The 15040-nt window shown below is 53.7% G+C and overlaps 2 protein-coding genes across 3 annotated transcripts; one reads left to right on the top strand and one right to left on the bottom strand.

The window, feature by feature from the left end:
* Positions 1-2635: 2635 nt before the first annotated feature.
* On the bottom strand, positions 2636-10727 carry ARCN1 (archain 1). 2 transcript variants are annotated; one of them, XM_062508665.1, is made up of 10 exons: positions 10639-10727; positions 9315-9578; positions 8539-8718; positions 8114-8316; positions 7546-7707; positions 6761-6926; positions 5539-5686; positions 5119-5227; positions 4767-4971; positions 2636-4211 (listed from the first exon to the last, which is right to left on the bottom strand). In XM_062508665.1, exons 1-10 carry the CDS (start codon positions 10639-10641, stop codon positions 4122-4124), a joined length of 1530 nt encoding a protein of 509 aa, XP_062364649.1. In that variant the 5' UTR covers positions 10642-10727; the 3' UTR covers positions 2636-4121. The 2 variants fall into 2 exon arrangements, with proteins under 2 accessions (XP_062364649.1, XP_062364648.1); XM_062508664.1 differs by having other exon boundaries at positions 2636-4971.
* On the top strand, positions 10713-14918 carry IFT46 (intraflagellar transport 46). Its single transcript, XM_062508558.1, has 11 exons — positions 10713-10895; positions 10999-11187; positions 11261-11397; positions 12059-12133; positions 12232-12325; positions 12662-12790; positions 13164-13285; positions 13356-13422; positions 13664-13724; positions 13998-14083; positions 14440-14918. The coding sequence occupies exons 1-11, from the start codon at positions 10713-10715 to the stop codon at positions 14533-14535; spliced, it is 1239 nt and encodes a 412-aa protein (XP_062364542.1). The 3' UTR covers positions 14536-14918.
* Positions 14919-15040: the final 122 nt, after the last annotated feature.

Here is a 15040-nt window from a genome sequence, read left to right as displayed (position 1 = left end):
AGGCGCCCTTTCTTCTCCTGCCGCTGACTGCAGAACGCGCCGCTTGTTCCGCCGTGGGAAGCGGTGAAGGCAGCAAATGCCAAGGGGTCGGGCTCGGTTACCACCCAACAGCCCACGGTCCTCGTGCACCCTGTGCAGGGCTGCCTACTCAGCTCCGGCCTCCTGGAAGACAAAAGCCCCTTTCTTTACCTGGCACATCCAAAAGCCTCACCTGGGAGGATGCCCAGCCCCACCGATGCAGGGGTCCTAATGGAGCACAGGCTGCACACAGACCTGCTGCCCCACTGTGCTGCTGGGGAGCTCCTGCATCCCACTGACCCTAGGCTGCAATCTGCTTGCCTGCCCAAGCCCACAGGCAGGGGTATTCTGGGGGTCCACTCCTGCCTGACCTGCTGTTGCCCACCCAGACCCAAGCGGGGCACAGCACATCCTCGCTCACCCCACATTAGGTACCAGCAGACTTCAGAGCTGCACTGTGCACCACTGGCCAGGACATGGCCAAGGCATTCGGCCCATGCTCACGAAGGAGCACAGACTGGCAGACCATGCCATGCAGTATCAGCTATGCTGGGATGAAGCAACAGCATGGCAGAGGCAGGCGCATGGCATCCCCTCGCATGGCCTCTCTTCCCCACTTGTGGCTGGCTGGATGAGTCATGGAAGGAAGCCTCAGTGGCCGAGCTAACGGGTGCACACAGCAGAGCATCGCAGCCTCCAGCCAACTTGGCTGCCTGTTTGCTCCCCATCTGCTAATGCACTTAGGGTGCGCTCAGCCCTTCCCACACCCTCTGCCCTGATAAACAACCGGCCCTTCCGCCGGGCCGCTGGGAAGGGGGAGCCAGAGGCGAGTGAGGAGACTGCTCCTGGCTACAGCCTCCTGGCCTGGAGCTGACAGCTGACTGGGGGAGACCCAGCCAGCCCTATCCCACCCAGACGAGGGATGGTGGGGGCTGCATTGCGGTTGCTGGGACAACGCCATGATCCTGGCAATAATACCACCATAAATCAGCCACCAGCCGCCTCCGGCGGGAGCCGAGGAATCCTGGCCACACCCGCTGATTTCATCGCTCAGGCGAAGTGCTCCTGCAGCACTGCAGCGCAGCTGTGCTCCGGCCGAGGCTCCGCGAGCATCGCGCTTCAGGGAGCCCACAGACTGGCGGCTGCTCGCCATGTGCTCAGGTCGGGGAGGGTGCGCAGCCTCGCCTACTGCACCCAGCCCGCCCGAGGCGAGCCAGCTCCACGGGCCGGTGAGCCATGCATTGACCCAACCACTGCTGCAGCGCAAGCACCGACCCCAGCATCAGCTCTAACCTCCGAACACCACAGCACAGACGCAAGCTCCGGACCCCTCACAAGGCTGCACAGTGGAGAGCTGCTCCTCAAAATGCTCTCGTATCAAAATGAGAATTTCTCACCCGCAGGCCAGAGATTCAGCTCGGCAAGGAGCATCTCCAGCTCCCACCGATGATGTCCTGGGAACCATGACACAGGATGGGTTTGGTGGGTCTTGAATCCAAGCCCTGGCACGAATGCATCACCCAACCCTTTGTTTGCTGGGGGAGGGGTGGGATGAACATTGCCTCTTCAAACCAGGCATCGATCACTCTCCTCTTTCTGGCTGCCAACAAGGATCCCTTGCCATGCGATCCTGTGGTTCCACCCCCAACATATGGCAACACGCTGCAAAGCCAAATGTACGAGGAGTTGCAGCCTCTGCCTAATGCTCAGAGAGGGCTGGGGTTTTACAGGGCAGCTGGAGGAGTGGGAGAGGCAGTGGCCCTTCAGCCCAGCAGCTGGACCTTCTGGGACTGCCAGATTCCTCTGGCTTTCTGACAGCAGCTGAAGGAGCTGTGGCAGGAGTGTGGCAGGAAGCTGGAGTAAACAAGGTCCAGCCACAGAGCAGGATCCAGCCAGGCCAGTACCGTTCCCAGGCTCCCCAAGAGGTGTTGGAGACAGCGGTGGTGGCCATGGGCCAAGCACCATCTCCTCCTATGACAGCCCATGAACTGCAGCAGGATTTGGGGATGGGAGAACCTTGTCTGGCTGCCTTCCAACACAGAGCTGCTCCAAGGGCTCCCACACCAGTAAACCCACCACTGATGTGGACCACGGGATCCAGAATCAGCTCCCAGGCCACCCACACACCACCAAAACATCGTGCAATGATTGGTTTTATGGATGACCGTGTTTTTCCTACTTCCCTGTCTGCAGCTCCTTCCTTGCACCCCTCCTAGGGCACTCCAGGAAGCAAGGAGCCCCAACATGTCCCATACCTGGCCCTGCAGCTCGTGTCCCACACGGGCCAGGGCAGCTGAGCCCCTTTCTCTTGCCCCCACCACATCCCAGAGCTGTCCCTGAAGCACTAGGGAGTCTTTGCGTTACAGGACACGCTGACCTCAGCCCCACAAGCTCCCCAAGGGCAGTGGTCGCCTGGGGCACAAAAGGTGGGGAGGGTCTCACCCCATGCCAGCGGCTCCTCACCTTCACTCCCCTGGTCCGGCAGCCCTTCCCGTGCTCCGCCGCTCCACCGTGCCCCGGTGCCTGCCTCGCCTCAGCCGTGCCGGCACTTCCTGCCCCCGCGTGGCCAGGGCTGACCGGCCCCGGCTCCGGAAGGACCTCACAACCCTCAGCCAGCTCCTTTAACAGTACTTTATTTGATTAAAGACTCAGAATTATCTGTGTACACTGGAATGTGCTCTATTCCCTAGGCCAGGATCATACAGGGTTACAAAAAGTGGGGACCTCGGCTCGGTTTAAATATCACCCTCCAATAAATGTAAGGAAAAAAAAGCTCCTTGGATGCTTGAACTAACTTTGACTCCATTTAAAAAAATCATACAGACAAGCAGCTCTGGATCAGGATTGGGTTAATGGGACTCATTTCCTACTTTTCTAAGGGAGAGGGCTTTGCCCTCTCAGGACAGGACCAGGGTTGATTTTTTTCTCAGGTGCTGCCAGCAGAGGAGAGACCAGGAACTTCTTTGGCAGAGGACCCCAGGAGCCCATGATAGGCTGGCTGTGTCTCACAGAGCACAGTACACTCACTTTTAGGGCTGCTGCCTTCCACCTGCACTTGGGCTCTCTGGGTGAGGCGTGCCCAGGGGCAGGGGACCCTTATGACAGGCCCCAGCCATACAGGTGAGATGAGTTGTGAGAGGAGCACAGGTCTCCGAGATGAGGCAAATAACACTAGTGAGGCTGGAGTAGGAGAAATGGCTCAGATCAGCCCCCACATTACCTGGAAACCAGCATTTCCTTCTCCCACACCTGCCAGTGCTTTACCAATGCTGGTTTGAGACAGGTCCTGACACGCAGGCCAAGGAAGTCAACCAGGCTCTACAACTCTTTTCACCCAGGCAGGCAAAGCCCTCAGCCTCCCCAGACACCAAAACTGCCTTGCAAAGGATATACAGCCACTTCTAACCTAACTAAACTTCCTCCAAAGCCTGGCCTGAGAACAGCTGCGGAAGACAGCGAGGACACAAGTCCCCTTTGGACACTCCCCATGCTGCAGCAGGAACCAGAGTACCTGGAGCTGGGCCATTGCCACACAGCAGAGCTGGAGGAACAGCAGTAACTGCATGGGGAAAAAGGACTGAACCCCTCCCTGGGTCCCTCTTCCCCACCCCATGCCCCTGCCATGACCCCCCCATCTCTGCGGCCGAGGTCAAATTGCTCAGCTTCCACCAGATGGAAGGGTCAGGACCAGCAGGTGGCCCCACACATGAGAATCAGAGGCCCAAGGAGAAATAAAAATGGCAGCACCAACAACGAACAGCATGTGATGCTTCAGGAGAGAAGAGAATGATGTCTGGTCGGCTCTGGGCTGAGCTCCGAGCATCTCGGGGTGGGGGGGCATGTCAAAGTCAGGCTCTTTGTGGAGATCTTGCTCTTGCCAGTCGGTAAAAATCTGCCAAAGAAATTTGTGGCCTTTCCCCCCCATGAGCACATCACTTCTCTGCAAAAAATGTCTGTGACCCAGGAACACTGTAGATGGCAGACAGAGCCACGTGTCTTAGCAGAGGGGGCTGTGGCGTTCCCAACATTCAGAATAAACGTCGGCCTCGTTTTTTTTTTTTTAATTTAAAAATTTCTTCCATTGCGCATCACCACGTCTGGCATTACAGGATTTCGTACTTGTCCACCAGAAAGGTGGTTTCAGTGGAAAACCTTACAGGGCTGTTCCCATCTACCTGGGTCACTTTGGTAACCTGTGGAGACAACAGGCAACATTAGCTCAGCTTTGATCATCACTCCTTACTACAGAAATGTCATACTTCCCAGTGCCATTGATGGCCATGAGAGCACAACCGACCTGCTGCCTTTAAATCACATCTCAGCTCTGAAACAAAGATCTTTGTTCCCAGGAAACCTGAAAAGAGGGGACTGATTTTCTGTGGTAACTGTGTCTCCGCTGAAGAGCAAAGTGGTACCCATTGCCTACACTTCAGTGGAGACAGACAGTTGTATGCCAAGCAGTATTTTAACTACAAGGCTGATGGATTTTTCAACAAAGTCTCTGAGTAATCATTCATTTCCCATCAGACTTGAAGACACAACAAACTCCAGGCAAACTCCATGAAATGTCAGCTGCCAGTGCTGTCTGCTGGCACTCCCGAGTTCAGCTGTCTCAGTGGCAGGTTAATGACAGCCTTTTAGCCATGGCCAGTGGGACCATGGTGCTGCTGTGGCATAGCCAGTGTCAGCCAGCCGGGGACTGAGGCAAAGGTGACATCCCACCTATAGAGCATCAGCAGTGACCATACCTGTATGTTGCAATAGTTCTTTTTGGAGACAAAGGAGACCTGCACTGGGAAGAAGTCGTTTGGCTGCCCTGCTATGCTGAACTCCAGGCTACCGCTCTTGTTTTTGGCATCTATCACCGGCAGGCACCACTCCAGGAGGTTTCTCCGGCTGTCGTGGCGATACTCACCATCAATCTCCCCAATCACTGGGGTGCCAACACCAGACCTAGAGCAGGCAATGAGAAGTGACAATTAACTTCCTTGCACACAGCTAAGGAAGTGCCTCTAACACCCCTTGGCTTGGCCAGATCATGAAACAGGGAGGGGAAGGAGATGATGTGACTCGTTAGTGCCACGTGGATAAGTTACTTACGGCAAGGGGATGGTGATGATCACATCATTCAGCTCTAGGCTCTCCTCTTGCAACTCATATTCAATGTTAACATCACAGCTGTTCCCACTCTCTGATGGCCAGCAGTTAACTGAGGGAACAGAGATAGTATGCGAACCATGCAGGCTGTTCACGTGGAACAAGCTTTCACAAGATGATGCACTTCAAACCGTCCAGCAAAGTCACCCTAAAGCTGGTTTTAAGAAAAGTTCTCTATTTTCCTTGAGGTGTTACAGAAAACACACACTGCCAAGGACAGGCACTATCCAATGGATACACACAGTATCTCCAAGGTCTCACAACATGCCAGACCCCAGGCAGCCCAGCTGCTACAAGATGGCTACCAGCAGCTCATGGACAATCATTGACTTCTTCTGCCCAAGCCCCCAGACTTGCACTCACTTGTCAATGGAATGAAGGACTCTTCTGTGGTCTGCAACCTCCACTTCAGCACGCCGACGTCGCTGTTAATAGGGAATGACTTCTCTGGGTTCTTCAAACCAATTTGTGACTCCGTAGTGAAGAGCTTCTTGTCCACATTTGGGTGAGTCTGAAAGACAAACACATGCCCAGACTGTAGGTTTAAGCCCAAGACAGAACCATAGGTAATGCAGGTTCTACCAGGACAAGTCTACACATTCCAGTGCTTGCTTTGACAAAACACACATCAGGTTCCCTCCTGGCTCAGAAGCCCATCTGGAGCACAACTGCTTATCAACCTGGGATTCCTTAGAGGAAACACTAACCTGACAGAAAGGACCCCTGCCACTGCCTCTCATAAGTGCACCTGCACCAGAGACTCAAGTGATGCAGGCTGATATCTACAGAGCTATAAGTCAAAGACCATCCTCAATGTTTACAGCAGACACTTCAAGAAAAATCCATCTAATCCTGTTGGGAAAAACAGCCTGACGCCATAACACTACCGTCTCCCCACACGTGCTTGCACTAAGTGTTTGCAGCTCACTCACGGCATGCACTGTGACTTGCAGACAGCGATGATGCATGGAAGAGCCCCTAGTGAGGAGTGAGCCAGAGTGTGTTAAAGCAGCACCACCTTCAGGGATCAGTAAGGTCACATGAAGAGGGTGAAAGGGAAGGACAAATTGCCCAAGAACTTTCTGAGCTGCAACTGCTGACTGCCATCAAGTGCTCCAGCAATCGTCCCACGTACAGCAGTGACAGGACAAGCAACCTCATAAAAAAAAAAAAAAACAGCTTCCAAGAGAAAAAATTAATTTCCCATCGGCACAGGAAGTTTGTTATCCCATTTCCACACCACAGCTGCAGCTGACATCACACAAGCACACTGAGCAACACCCTAGGCTGCTGCAAAGTCCAAATGAGGTCACCTGGCATGCCAAGGTGCACTGCTGGGCAGATAATGCTCCGAGGGCAGGATGGCAACAGAGACTGCATTTCTCCAGTGAACTTCAATCCCTTGAGCATGACTGGCCCTGCACTTCTGCTTATACCTGCACTGACTACTCCCATTTCCAACGCATTTGCCGAAAAGGCTTGGATGAGGACACAGGACAGCAATATACTCGAGTATTTCCACTATTTTTCCCCTGGAAAGCAGCAAAAACATGTTCAATAGCATGGGACTCCAAACAGGCTTTACCTGTAGCTGCACTCCCCTCTTGTCTTCATTTTCTACATGCAGGCGAATCCGTGCAAACTTTTCATCAGAGATGTGCAGTGTGATCATGCCATGAAGCTCCATGTTCTGCAACCCTCCATCACGGCCACAAGTCAAGGAGATTTTCTCCTCTATTTTCATGTGCACGCTAGACAGACAGAGGAAGAAGCTCAAGTCCTACACTCGGTATCCCCGAGACAGAAGAGAGAAGGACAGGCTGTGTGTACTGAGCAGGGGCTCCCAAACAACAGAACGGTTTGTACAGCGTGGGCTAGTACTGCTCTGACAGTGAACTCAGGGGCAGGAGAATCCATGCACATGGGTCTGCAAGGCATGGGAGCCCAGTCAAATGGCAGTGATGCAGCACCTTGACATGCTAGTCACTCAAATCCCCTCTGACAGGCCATAGCGTGGCTCAGGGCACTAAAGCTTCTGAACTGCTGCATGTAAAATGAACTGTGAACACCTCCATCCTGAGCAGCAACAAGGCTGGGAAAAAGGGAAAATGACACAGGAAAAAAGGCACAGGAAAATTCCCCACCTCAGCTCAACAATGGATGGACAGCCCATTTTAATTAAGTGAGTGCCTAATCAAACTAGTTATCTGCTTTTTTGTTGACATGCTTTCCCAGATTTTGCCCAAGTTTTACAATTACAAGGTAAGAAAACACAGGAAAAAGCCAAAGAAGAGCAGGGAAGCTCTCTCCCAAGGCCACATGCAGGGAGAGCTGTGAGGAGACAGCTTCCAAAGCAAGGGTAGCACTCACCTCTCCATGTTAATGGGAGGAGCAAGAACTTTTGCTGCTTCTACGGAGCGTTTGCCTACAGAAGTCATGATATTTTCTCCTTCCGATTTCAGCTTGTCCACAAAGTTGTCCACTTCCTTCCCTTTAGCACCAAGTTTCAAGGCTTTACTGGGACCTGAAGGCCTAAATAAAATTTATAATAATCTCCAAGACAGCTGACAGCAACAGGTTCCCCCTTCCTGGTTATCCTCAAATACTATAACTTGACCATCCCAAAAACACAGCATTCAACCTGGCAGCCTTTTTGGGGGATAACACACACAGAAATTATCATCTTAAGTTTAAGATGCCAAATTATAATTTAGATTTGGATATGATTCCATGTATTACCAGGAACTGGAATGTCTTTCTCACATGAACTGAAAGCCCACTGCTCACCCAAGAATCCAGAGAGACTATGGGGTGCTACAGTGGTACATAGCACAAATGGTCCTCAGTATTTACAGACGACGAACTCGTGTTAGACCCTCTGGGCACATGTTTTGAGCCAACACTGACTCCAACATCTGCCACCTGCTGTCCCCCCTACCTGGCTGGAGCTGGTGCCACTTTGGGCTTCTCAGTCTCAATGATGGTCTCCGTGATCATTGTTGTCACGCCCCCAGACACGGCTGAGCTGCCGAAGCCCCCGAACCCTGGTGCCTTCTTGCCGTGTCTCTCTGCATCCCTCCTGGCCTGCTGCAACTCCTTTGCTTTACGGCGCATCTCGGCTTTTGCTTCGCGTTCCTGCGTCTGAAAGAAAAGATAAGAGGCTGATGGAGCTTTGCAATCTCAGCCCCGCCCTGCACAGGAGACCCGTGGCAAAGGAAAAAGAAACAAGACATGGACATTCAGCCCTCAGAAAAGCTAAATAATTGCATGGGCCTGCCAAAGTGGAGGAACATCTCTGTATAGGAAAGGTGGTGTTTCCCAGACAGGGTACCTTGTGTCAGGATTGTAGGTGTCCCTGCTCACCTCTCTGACTGCCCGAAACACCTTCTCCTCATGTGAGTCCATCTCAGTGAAGGTCCGAATTTGTGCCAGATTTACATTCTCACGGTAGCCCAGGGCGACAATTTCATCAAAGGCAAAGATTAGGTCGAAGCAGTGTTCTGAGATCTCATTCTCTTCCAGAGCTCGACAATATTCAGGGATCTAGAATGGGAGAACATTTTAAGAGCACCCACAAACAGAACCGTGTAAACACTTTCTACCAACCCAGAGGTCACAACTGCACCAGACCCTACCAGCACACCTTTACACTGCTCTTTGTACCACTACACTGTCAATAAACAAGATGAAGTTTTGCCATTGTTAGGTTTTTCTACATTAAAATCCTTACAGAACCTCTTAGCTTCTTCATAACACTAACTCAAAGGAACCCAACTGCATGCTGGGGCCAGTGAATTTCCTCAAAATCCTTTGGTTGTGTGAAGACACAAACTTGCTGCTTCAGGATTCCTGCACAGCAGCACTGCACTTGTAACAACCACACGCTGTACAAAGAATATTTAATGCTAAATTACATTCAGTCCTTTGGTCTCACCAAGTGAAGTATGAATGATAATTTTTTTAATGTGGAGTTCAAAACTACAACCACAAGTTCAGAGCTTTCTGTCCAGTCAGGAAGGGAAGCTCTGCAACACAGACCTACCAAGTGGAGACACACAGTGCTCCTGTGCCAGCCCAGAAACAGATCCCTCACAACAGCACCGTGGCTAGAGGCACCTCACTGAGTGATGAATCCTTACCACTCTAGAGAAGAGTCGGAGTGTTTCCAAGTCTTCCAGGATGTTGCTGTTCTTAGTGGTAATCAGCACCATGTAGAGCTTCTCCATGGGCTGGTAGACATACCGCACGCTCTCTGTCTCCACAAATGTGTGCTGCTTCCCTGTGTTCATCAACTTTGGGAATGCTGCCAGCAGCCCCTCAATGCGGGTGCGAGTCATCTCCACAAACTGCCGGGACACGATGGCCTTCCCTGCCTTCGTGCACACGGCAGCTGCCAACAGCACCTGCAGGAGAGCAGCATGTGAGCAGGGCCTCCCGCTTCATGCTCATGGAAAGCATCTCTTCCCCCACACTTCATCTGCACACCCTTCCTTAAAAAAGATCCTAAGTCTTTCTCTGTGACAAGAAAATGAACTGTGTCAGGAGCAAAGGCATCTCTGCTTTTGCTGTCTCTCTCAGTTTCACATTCTGTCCCAACATAACCCTGAGAGCTCTGCCTTCTTCTGTCAGGCATGTGATCATTCCCGATTCCACACAGACCGAGGTGTAACGACTCCTGAGAGCGTTAGGGGAGGATTACGGACTTTTCCATCAGGCTGCCCCAGCTTACAGCTGCACACAGAAATGCTGTGAAATGTAACATCTCTCTCCAGTACCATACGCACAGCACAGCCAGATTAACGAAGCCCTCCCTGGTTATCACCCACAGCCTCTGGATGACTCCCGGGCAGCTCGTAGGCATTATCACATCGACAGGGCACCAGCTGCACTTTCACAATCTCCAAGCCTGCCCAGACTTCGTCCCTATATTTCTCTCTCGTAGATATTAATTACCTTTGTCAGGATAATTCTGTTCTGCACTTCACAGCTTTTAAATCCCCAACTACTGCTTCTGATAGAAAGTATCCCAAACCTTTAAACGTGGCAGCACAGATCCCTTCCGCACCTCAGGCACAGTTTAGCTCTGACGGAGCCGTGTGCGGGTCTGTGCTGACACAAACACCTCGCGACGGACAGAAGGAGCCGGACCAGCCCTGGGTCGCATGGGGGAGTAGGCGGGCACCACCCGCCCGGCTACACCTGAGACCCCGAACGCCCTTCAGAGCAGGCGTGGGGCCGAGCAGACGAGCCACGGCGGCTCCGAGTCACCAGAAAAAAAGTGCCGCGTCCCCGCCGCCGCAGGCCCCGGCCCGAACCGGGGCGGCAGCGCCGCGCTCCGTCCCACCAGGCCGCGGGCTCCAGCGCCGGCCTGCACACAGGCCGAGCGGGCGAGACGGGCCCAAAGGCTCCCCGGGGGCTGTCCCGAGCCCTGCGCTACCCGCGGTGGACTGGTCCTTCCCCTACCATAGCAGCGGCGGCGGCAGCGGGATGCGCACTCGGGTCCTCCGCTCCCTCCGGTTCCCGGGCGGCCCCGCAAGATGGCGACGCCGCGCCACGTCCGCACCCGGAAGTGCCGTCACGCGGGGCGGGGCGGGGCGGAGCACCTCCGAGCCGCCAGGGGGCGCGCGCGGCAGGGCCGCTCTGGCCGGCGGAGCCGAGCGCGGCGGGGCGGGGTCGCCATGGCGACGGCGGCGGCGCGGCGGGACGCGAGGCGGGCGGAGGTGGGACACGGGGGATACGGCGGGACACAACGGGACACCGGGCCGCGGGCAGGGCACGGGACACGGCGGGCGGGGGAGGTGGGCGCCGCGCCTCCCCTAACTCTGCCTGTCGGCGCAGCCCCGCCCGGTGGAGAACCAGCCGTACGACGAGAGCCTGGAGCTGCCTGAGGCCGAGCTCGGAGCCCGCTCGCCGCGGGCGGGGAGCACGGACCGCCTGCGGGACTCCCGTGGGCCCGGGGTGTCCGTCGGAGCGACCGAGCGCGGGAGTGGCGATCGGGGCAGCGGAGGGAAGGTACGAGCGCAGCGGGCGGGGCGCGGCCCGGTGAGACTCGTGATATCCCGTGAGACCCGGTTCTCTCGTCCAGGAGGAGGTAGCGACACACCTGCCCGGCCCAGCCACCTTCAGCGAGGATGACGACGAGGACGATGAGGACTCGGAGGAAGATTCCTCGGAGAGCGACTCGGAGGAGGACTCGGAGGAGCACGGGGCCGCGTTGGAGGGGTGAGCCGTGTTCCTGGCCAGCGGGGCGCGGCTGAGGCTGGTGGGTGCCTTTCGCGCCCTGTCGGCTCCACCGGTTTCCCCTGATCCCACCAGGGTGAGCAGAGTCGTGGGCATCAGGACAGGCAGCTCCAGCCTCCTCATCCCTGATGCTCCGGGGTGGTGGTTCCTTCAGGTGGTGAACCAGTCCTAGGCTTGTTTGCTGTGCCCAGGAGAGGCACAGCTGGAATGATCCAAGGTGTAGGATACGCTGGTCTGACAGGAAAAATCCAGAAAAGGGAAGGACCATCTTGAAAGTATCACTCAGATCCTTACAATTCATCTTTTCTGTCATTTTCAGCTTTAAAGCTATTGCTGACCACCTAATTGCTGTCCTACTGCTGCCTTTGTGCAGAGCACTTAGCCTCCTTTTGATAGCCCTGTGTGGAACTGAATGTTCTCAGATGTCCATCAATCAGGTGCTTTTCTTGACCAGCAGGTGGAGAGCAAAACGGGGCCCAATAATGCTTTCCCTGTGCAAAAAGTGTTTTCCAGAGAGGACTTATTGCGCTACTGTTACTGTTCAGCTTCCCACATTTGTCTGCCCCAACTGGGGCCTGGTTTCTGTTGTACAGAACTTGCCACATGTTAATCTTTTCCCTCTACTCTCTTCCTTTTTTTTTAGTGACTTCAATCCATCAGATTTTGACTACCTGCAAGTGTCTTCTGAAATCAAAGACCTCTTTGAATACATCAAGAGGTGAGTGGAAGGGTTTTAGCTTGCTCTTGGCTCTCCTTTGTGTCAATTATTGCAGCACAGTTTCTAGTCACCCCTGCTATGTTGGTGTTTGTTTCCAGGTACACTCCCAAAACAATAGAGATTGAGCACAAGCTGCAACCTTTTATTCCAGACTTTATTCCTGCTGTTGGAGACATCGATGCATTCCTAAAGGTACAGTTTCTTCAGGTTCCTCTCTTTGTCCTGCCCCCCGAACCAAAATGATGCAGGGTCAGAACACATGCCCAGCCAGGCCATGCAGCCTGGGGTCTGGTCTGTCCCTGCTCTGTCAGACATGATGGGCAGAGACCTGGAAAAGCTCACTGGTGGTTTGGTCACCTCTCAAACAGCGCTTGGCTAACTTGGGGCAAAGCCTGGGTTTTTCATTCTCCAACACCTTGTTCTTTTCAAGCAGCACCATACTTAAGAGTGCACATATGAGAAAGCCCACAGGAAGGCTCTGTAGAAACCTCTGTACTCCACAGACAACAGGGCTTTCTTTTCCTGCAGGTTCCTCGTCCCGATGGCAAGCCTGACAGCCTTGGCCTGCTGATCTTGGATGAGCCCTCAACCAAGCAGTCGGATCCCACCGTGCTCTCTCTTTGGCTGACAGAGAACTCCAAGCAGCACAACATCACAGTGAGTCAGGGAGAGGGAGGTCACACTTGCTGCACACTTCCTCGAGTAAAACCATGGTATTTTACAACTGAGAAGTTCACTTTAAAAGCAGCAAAACCAGACCTTTTGCTTCAATCCATAGTTCTAAACTTCAGTGGATTTGAGCCTTGCTTCAGTCAAGTCTTGATAGAAACTCTGGGTCTGTTCACTTCAGGTGATGCATTATTTCCTTTTGGTTGTTTGTATCCAGTTTTAGCCAGCATTTTGCCTGCAGAAATCTGTTGGTAAAGTGCAGCTGGGAAAGAGAGAAGGCTTCACCTGGAGTGAATGCATCTTTCCCAAGAAATCCCTGAAACACTATGAAACACTTCCAGCTTTATATTTGTGTTTTTAGCAGCAGATAAAAGTGAAGAGTTTGGAGAATGCAGAAAATAACCCCAAAGCCATTGAGAGGTGGATTGAAAGTATTAGTGAACTGCATCGCTGCAAACCTCCTGCCACAGTCCATTACTCCAGGTGAGCCCTGATGTTGGCAGTGGGAGGTTGTGTATGATCCTGAAGCTGATGTTCTTATCTTCCCCGGCAGACCAATGCCTGACATCGAGACCCTGATGCAGGAATGGCCACCAGAATTTGAGGAGCTCTTGGGAAAGGTATATTGTCTGGGTGACCAGCAGTTAGCTCAGTGCATGCTCTAAGAAACTATCTGCCATGAAAGCTGTGTGTGTGCTCCACAGCCTGGTCCTCTTGGGCTTGTTCCTCCTCATGATTCTGCCCTTGGCAGAAGCTGGGGAGCAGCCCAACACTGGAATTCCAGCTGCTGCCCCAGTAGTCTCTGTGTGCTCCCAGGCTCCTGTGGTCTCAGAGCAGATCTGACAGCTCCATCTGTTCCAGGTGGGTCTTCCGAGCGCAGAGATGAGCTGTGACCTTGCTGAATACATCGACATGATCTGTGGTGAGCTGGGGAGGCTGTGCTGCTGGCACAATGCTGATGCTGGCCTGGCACTCTCACTGAGAGAGCTTTAGCTGCAGGCTCAGCCCCGAGCAGTTGGGATCATTCCCTGCTGCTTCAGTGGGAGGTGGGCTCTTGTACTACAGGGGTCTGCAGACTTTGGTGCGTGGAGCCCCAGGTGATGGTGGGGAGGCGGGAGCTCAGCCCTTCCTGACAATTCTCTGTGTGGGGCAGTGCAGATCGGGTGCCCTCACACGCTTCTGATCTCACCTGCAGCCATTCTGGACATCCCCGTGTACAAGAGCCGGATACACCCTCTGCATGTCCTCTTCTCCCTCTTCTTAGAGTTCAAGAACTCGCAGGTATGCAGCTCCACCCAGGTGCTGCTCACCCAGCTAGCAGCACTGCACAGCTGGTCCCTTCACATTTGGCTTTGTGGTGGCAATGGTAGTGGCCGAAGGGCTGGTGGGCTCCAGAGAGTGTGTTCTCAGCTGCTCCCCTCCCTGGTGCCTCTGCCTGACACAGGGAGCTGGGCTGCACTCTGGGCTGACGTGCCATGTTGTTCAACAGGCCAGCACCAGCCAGAATGCATCTCCTTGGGCTGACTGCTGAGCACACAACTCGTGCAGAGCCGATGTGGTCAGCACGTTCAGATGCGTGTGTGTGCTCTGAGCAGTGGGAGTCAAATCTTTGCGTCAACGTGTTCTTTTCCCTGCAGCATTTCAAGTCCCTGGCTGATGGGCAGAAGGGCAGGAGCCCACCATCCAACCTACCCTCACAAGCAGCGGAGGCAGAGGTGTTGAGCTTTAACTGATGCTTCACATTAAAGCCTCATCTCCTGGATCACTGTCTGCTGCTGGACACTGAGGTGTACCCAGAGCAGGCTGGGGAATATCACACAGCAATTCAGAAGCCTCTCTGGTCTTAGAGACATTGCTGGGCTGTTAAGTGTTAGGGAGTAGAGCTTGACTCATCATATTTGTTGCAGAAGCTGCCTAATGGCTCCATTTTTCACTTGTTCCCAAGGAGTTCAGCATTAAACCAGCCTTTCCCTGTGTCAGGCTCTCTCTGCCACAGGTGCTGCAGAGCAGAGGCCCCTTGAGCACACGCTACAAGGGCCAGAGCAAACGGGAATAAATCCCATACTCAGACACAACACTCAGATCTGCTCAGGGTGTTGCAAGCTTTGACCTGGAGATCTTGAGTCTCCTCTGCTCCTTATTATTGAACCCCTTTTCTTGTTGAGAACAGTCCCCTAGCTCCTGTCAAGTATAAATAACCTGTGCAGCACCACACAGATGCTTGAATTCAGTTTATTG

Source organism: Cinclus cinclus, chromosome 25 (assembly GCF_963662255.1).
Source record: "Cinclus cinclus chromosome 25, bCinCin1.1, whole genome shotgun sequence".
NCBI classification, from domain to species: Eukaryota; Metazoa; Chordata; class Aves; order Passeriformes; family Cinclidae; genus Cinclus; species Cinclus cinclus.
Note: the sequence above shows the minus strand (reverse complement) of the source record. Positions and strands in the feature narration are given on the sequence as shown.